Source organism: Trypanosoma equiperdum (assembly GCF_001457755.1).
Source record: "Trypanosoma equiperdum strain OVI genome assembly, contig: ctg_581, whole genome shotgun sequence".
Classification (NCBI taxonomy): domain Eukaryota; phylum Euglenozoa; class Kinetoplastea; order Trypanosomatida; family Trypanosomatidae; genus Trypanosoma; species Trypanosoma equiperdum.
In genome coordinates, this window is record NW_027124511.1 from 36224 (window position 1) to 42021 (window position 5798).

The 5798-nt window shown below is 48.1% G+C and overlaps 4 protein-coding genes and 1 pseudogene across 5 annotated transcripts; 1 reads left to right on the forward strand and 4 right to left on the reverse strand.

Moving 5' to 3' along the window:
- Nucleotides 1-29: 29 nt before the first annotated feature.
- On the reverse strand, nt 30-249 carry TEOVI_000264900:pseudogene (annotated as a pseudogene). The gene is given in 2 exon segments: nt 30-65; nt 67-249. Coding segments are annotated over 2 exon segments (219 nt in total).
- Nucleotides 250-367: 118 nt separating this feature from the next.
- Nucleotides 368-721, reverse strand: TEOVI_000265000 (uncharacterized protein; the record flags this gene model as incomplete). The annotated part of the gene is made up of 1 exon (XM_067225688.1): nt 368-721. The coding sequence occupies one exon, from the start codon at nt 719-721 to the stop codon at nt 368-370; it is 354 nt and encodes a 117-aa protein (XP_067081789.1).
- A 669-nt stretch (nt 722-1390) lies between these two features.
- TEOVI_000265100 (uncharacterized protein) lies at nt 1391-1648 on the reverse strand (the record flags this gene model as incomplete). The annotated part of the gene is made up of 1 exon (XM_067225689.1): nt 1391-1648. One exon carries the CDS (start codon nt 1646-1648, stop codon nt 1391-1393), a length of 258 nt encoding a protein of 85 aa, XP_067081790.1.
- An 81-nt stretch (nt 1649-1729) lies between these two features.
- On the forward strand, nt 1730-3688 carry TEOVI_000265200 (folate transporter, putative; the record flags this gene model as incomplete). Its single annotated transcript, XM_067225690.1, has 1 exon — nt 1730-3688. One exon carries the CDS (start codon nt 1730-1732, stop codon nt 3686-3688), a length of 1959 nt encoding a protein of 652 aa, XP_067081791.1.
- Nucleotides 3689-4822: 1134 nt separating this feature from the next.
- Nucleotides 4823-5101, reverse strand: TEOVI_000265300 (uncharacterized protein; the record flags this gene model as incomplete). The annotated part of the gene is made up of 1 exon (XM_067225691.1): nt 4823-5101. One exon carries the CDS (start codon nt 5099-5101, stop codon nt 4823-4825), a length of 279 nt encoding a protein of 92 aa, XP_067081792.1.
- Between the last annotated feature and the right edge of the window lie 697 nt (nt 5102-5798).

The window sequence follows — 5798 nt, forward strand, 5'->3', positions numbered from 1 at the left end:
TAAAGGGCTGTGACTTCTCCTGGAGCTGTTTAACCACAAGAGGTCCAGTTCCTTTGAGTGGAAGAAAAAAAAAAAGGCAGGAACGCTCAGTGGATCGACACCCCTTGGAAGGCCCACGGTGAAAGAATTAGGTAGCTTCACGTCGGTCGAGATCTGCAGCGCAGGTGCGCGATCGGGATCAGCTTTTACATGCCACTTCTTTTTTGAGGATGATGCTTCAGCAGTTCTCACAACTTCAGCGCAGTGCATGAAAGGACAAAGATCCAGCGGAATCACCTCCTCACAAATCGATGGTTGGCTGAAAGTGGATTGATGCAATGAAGAGTACCCCCGTCAAACCACCCCAACTCTGGCAGTCACAAAACCACTACTGACGGATGCATCCATTAACCAATAGGGGACGGTGACATCCAAAGGTGAAGGGAGGGGGTTGGGTGGTGGTGGGGAAGTGAACAATGGAGGTCATGTGGATGGAGCCTACATGATGCATTTTACAAAGAGACGTGGTGATAGCGGTGCTGGAGCCAACGGATTTCAAAAGGAGATGTTCATAAAGTAGCACATACGTGTCATGCAATCTGACAGACACATCTATAACACTGAAAGGCAACGCACATTTGCGTTCCATTGGTAGGAGCAACTGAGGTGATAAGCAATACATACCTGGAAAAACACCTGCATGCCACCAGAAACTGAACAGAATTGAAGAACAGCCCCCCATGAATCACATCACAGTCAAAGCCACAAAACATGTACTAGTAAGGAGCTTAAGAGGGGGGAGAGAAGGCACTTCAAACACATTACATTTGGCGAATACTCGGCAACGGCAAGAATGCTTAAGTGCGCCCGAGAACGACACTGAAGTTAAACATGGAATAAATTCTTGTAATGCGTAGGTACATTATGGCGTTGGTTGGTACTTTCCTATTCCGCAACAGGAAATGAGATCATAGATTATTCAGATAACAAACTCGAAGATATCATAACATTAGTATTCATACCGAAAAACAGTCCTCTATCCCCTATAAAGATCAATGAAATTAGCTGGCAAGACTGTGTTGTACATCAAGGCACAGTTGTGGGAGTGTGAGATGGCCCATCATCCACCGTGGGGCTAGCAGCAACAGAATGTCTCCTGCAGTTTCGGTGTGTATGGGCGTTTCGTGGCATAAGAGTCAGTTCGCGAATGCCTGTATCATTTTTGCTAATCATAGTGTTGTTGCATATCCTCACATCATGAGTTGTGTGGCTACGCGTATGTAGTGCCTTTTCTATTACTTCTTGATAATAGGACCGGCCGTCACGTACATGTTACCTTTCCCCCACTAACTGACATGTGAAGAATGAACGTGCTATAAATGGACTACTGCAGATATTTACCTAATTTTCCCTATATCTGTGGAGGGACGCTTTGTCGTTTAATCATGGTTGCTGTAAGGACCCTCTGGAGACAGGAAGGGGCTGTGGAAATCGACTCTAATGTTAACTTCGCAGAGTTGGTTGATGTCCCGATGCGCAAGTACGTGTTTGTGTATTTGTGTGTGCGAGGTTTTGGTGTGCCATAGTTATGCTGAGGCACGGTGTTGTTGAAACGTTGGTGCCCTGTGGTTCGTGTGTGCGTTTCTTTTATTATTTGATTCCTCAACATATCTTCTCACCTCTTTGTTTTTCGTATTGTTTTGTGTGTGGCTCGTGAATGTTAGCTAAGCATTGGTCATAAAAGCTGACGATGGGTCGACAGGAAGATGGTTCGTTCGATGCGCGGGGTGGTGATGCCGTACTCGTCGCTGAGCTACACAGTGAGGAATCTAAGGAGGCAACGTTTGTGCACCCCGAGGCACGGGCCCTGTTCAACAAGGTTCCGTGTCTTCGGCACATCCCCTTGTTCGGGGAGGCAGCTGAGGGCTATGGTCCTAAGCCCGTGCTTTCCATTGGATTATCGTATTTCTTGTGTAAGGGTCTTGCCAACGGACTTGTTGGTGGATCCATTATTGCGATGTTTTTGAACCGTTTCGGTGTTGAGGGTCTTGTCTACCAGCGGCTAACTAACATCGCCGGCATGGGGTGGTCTGTGAAGCCTCTTTTGGCTGCTATCAGCGACATATTCCCGTTCTTCGGTTATACCAAACGGTGGTACATGTTTGTGGCGAATCTCGTCGGTCCCGCATTCTCCCTTGGCTTTGCTCTGCTCCCAGCGCAGCCATCGAGTGCAGCAATTGCTTCCGTGTTCCTCTTCTTCTCTGGGCTCAGCAGGGCATGTACGGACATTCTATCGCAGGGACTATACAGCCGGATGATGCGCCGTGTGCCTGGTCCAGGGCCTGCTCTGGTGAGTTGGGTTTGGTGGTTCATTATCCTGGCTGGTCTCTTTGTTTCCGTTATTGTTGGTCCTTTGGGTGACGCTGGCATACCGCAGATATCTCCCATGATAGGTAGCGCTGTCCAGCTGCTGGTGGCACCATTCTTCCTGTTCAATTGGTTTGGTGAACTGCCCAACCGTGAGGAGCGGTACATCGATGCCCATGTGCTCCACGAGCAGAAGTTAAAAGAGGCTAAGGACACCCCTCCGGTGGCTGATGACAATGATCCAATTGACGTAAATGGTGGGATGGTGGAGCGCCAAGTGACAAACAGCGAGCCGGTGGCGGGGCCTAACGCTGACGGCGGTGAGGCAGCTGTGAAGCCATTTGTGTTCAGGGAGCCTCGTGAGTGCTGCTGCGGTGTGTTCCAGATGAACGAAGAGGTCCTTGAGCGCAACAAGCGTGAGACAATATACAGCGTGCTAATAGCATTCTTTGTTGTTGGTGTTGCCATAACCTCCTTGTTTGGATCGAGGCTGCATTTACTCATTGCCGCGGCTGTCGTTTCCGTGGGGCACTGCTCTTTCAATTTCTATGCGCTGTCGTGGGCGGTCGCGAAGGTGAATCTGTTCAGTTACTTGAACAATGCGTCTACGTTATTTTTTGGTGGTGCTGTCACCCCGTTCTTCCTGAGCGGACCCGATTGCAATCCGGGTGGACCTCACTTCAGTCTTTTTTTCCTGCAGACTGTTGGTGGAACAGTTGGAAGTGTCACTTCAGCTCTGGGTGTCGTGCTGTTCAATTACTTCCTTTCAAAAAAGACTTATCGGATGACTTACTTCTTGACACTGGTGTTCCTCATCGTCTCCAACATCTTCGACTTCATTATAGTGATGCGATGGAACCGGCCATACGTCAGTGACTACTTGATTTACTTCTGCTGCGATCTCGTCATATCTCCTGTGATCGGGATGATGAACTGGATGCCGTTAACCATTATTCTTTCACGGTTGTGTCCTCGTGGAAGCGAGAGTACTGTGTACGCTATTCTTGCTGCATCGAGCAATTTCGGTAGCACGGTGGGTAGTTCCCTTGGGTCAGTTATAATGGAATATGCTCTGCCTGTGAAAACACTGGTGCCATGTGACTTCGCCAATGTAAAGTGGCTTGTGCTCATTTCCGGCTTCGTGGCACCGTGCATTCAGATCCCTCTCATCTTTACTCTTCTCCCCGATGCTCGCATGGACGAGGAGTTGGATGGAGACGGCAAACCCGTGAGGAAGGTGGCGGCTGATGTTTCCCCTGAGGGGAAAGAAACTGTCTGTGAAGGGGACAGCGATGTGACACCCAATGCGGAGGGCAACGGGATCGCGCCCAAGAGGTCCTGACGCGGCTCGTATCGTTGGCACTAATGTCAGGTGGGCCGTGCAATAATATTGAAAATGAATTCTTATTACTTTTCTCTCTTAACAAACGCATGAATATGTTGTTTTTGTTGCATCAGCACTCCAACATTGTTGTACGGAGCATTGTTCTTTTAATTTATCCTTCCCGAGAAATTGTGAAAAGTCACTCTTGGTGCCGTAACTTACCCTTTTATTTTTTTATATTACCACCCTATTATTTCTCCTCTGTGACTTTTGTTATAAATCTGCAACACCACTTCGTTCCTCACTCATGAAATCAGCGCGCACTTGTGTCCGTCTTTGGAAGTCAAAGCACGTATTGTGCAAATAGACGCAAACTCAGCTTACCCGTGTGCTCGCACTGTGTGGCCGCTGGTGCTTTTCTTTTGATGTCTAACTTTCCTCCATGTCAATGGTGTTTTATTTTCTCGTAGTTTCGTTCTTTAGTCATAATGTTGTACTCTACATATTATATTTATTTTCTTCCAGAGCACCTTACTTATTATTTTCTTCATTTTCTTACCGTTTCATTTTGTTTACCTTTTCTTGTTTTATTTTCTGCTGTTGAGTGCTCCCAACTATTTGGCAGCATCACAACCTCCTTCCTTTACCGTTGCTTGCTGCTGCTCTCGTTATGTACAGGTGGTGCCCCCTAACCTTCCTTTGTTATCATTGCGCTGCCTCTTGTTTTCTGTTGGCTGATTTAGGTTTGCATAGGAGGAAAAAGGGTTATTTGGATGCACATGTTGGCTGTTATTATCCCACCCAGTGTTTGACTACTATCGATGCTGGTATAGTTTCTCTAGTGTGGCGTCATGCCGCTTTCAGTGAGCGTTGCATATGCTTTGTTCCATTCCTCGACCACAAGAATACGGGGTCGAAATTTGTTAGTTTTGCAACTGTTGGACTGACCAGAAACAAAAGGGGGACATGAGAGAATATTGCGCTCTTGCTGGTTGGATAACAAACGATATGTCCTGTGAGGATGAGGAGGGTGGGTTGTAACATGGGATATAACTTGGATGATGCCTCCATTTCTGATGTGGAGGGGTAAGGTTTATATTATCTATTACGATGGCATGCCCCAGGGGGATGCATATTTGAGTAAGGGGGATATTAATTGGGAAAGATGATGGGATTAGAAGCTGTAGCGCTGAAAGTGGTGGTGGGACCACGGTGATTATATTTGAGATTCTCGGTGGTGCTTCCTTCCGCCGATAACAATGTTGAGGTGTAGGTCGGGCAATCAGCGGGCGAAAGTTTTCTGCTGATCCGAGAGGATATCAACGTGGTTACGCAACGTTGCGAAAGAGTTGGTGGCCGCTGCGTCTTCTTGCTGTACTTTCCGTGTTGTACATTAAGGCACAGTTGTGGGAGTGTGAGATGGCCCATCATCCACCGTGGGGCTAGCAGCAACAGAATGTCTCCTGCAGTTTCGGTGTGTATGGGCGTTTCGTGGCATAAGAGTCAGTTCGCGAATGCCTGTGCGGAAGCCCAACGAATACGACCCTACTACGCAGCTGCCTCAGCGCATGAACTGGTATCATGGCAACTGCCACGCGGTGGAAGAGGATTAAAGGCCTAAACAATTTGAGAGTGCTTTGTTAATATAAACAACGGGTAAAAATGTGATAACACTTGGCAGCATGCCATCAGCAGTATCATCCGCACTAATCTGCTGCTGGCCGGTGATGTGGAAGAGAGGGGAAGGCAGGGGGTGTTGTCTCCAGTGAAGGAGAGGTCCATCACGTTGCTCACCCGATTTGCTTTCGGAAACGTGGCCGCATCTGTGCTTGCTTCCGTCTCGCTCCCTCAGTGGCGAGGGGTCCTTGTCTCTTCCCTAATGCTACCGCGATGTCTCGAGTTCTGTGCTCTTGCTTGTGGTGCGTTGTGGATTCGCCCCTCGATTTCGTTGTGTGATCACATTCCCGATTTTTGGGTGGAAGTTGTGTCCTTCTGTCTTTCCGAACTCCGGACGCTTCTCTTCCCTTCTTCAAATGCACTATTGCACTCATTGGGTACAGTTGCCGTGGAGTTACATTCGGGTGCCGGACTCTTCGGTGGTTTGTTAATCCACCCTTGGACTTGGGTA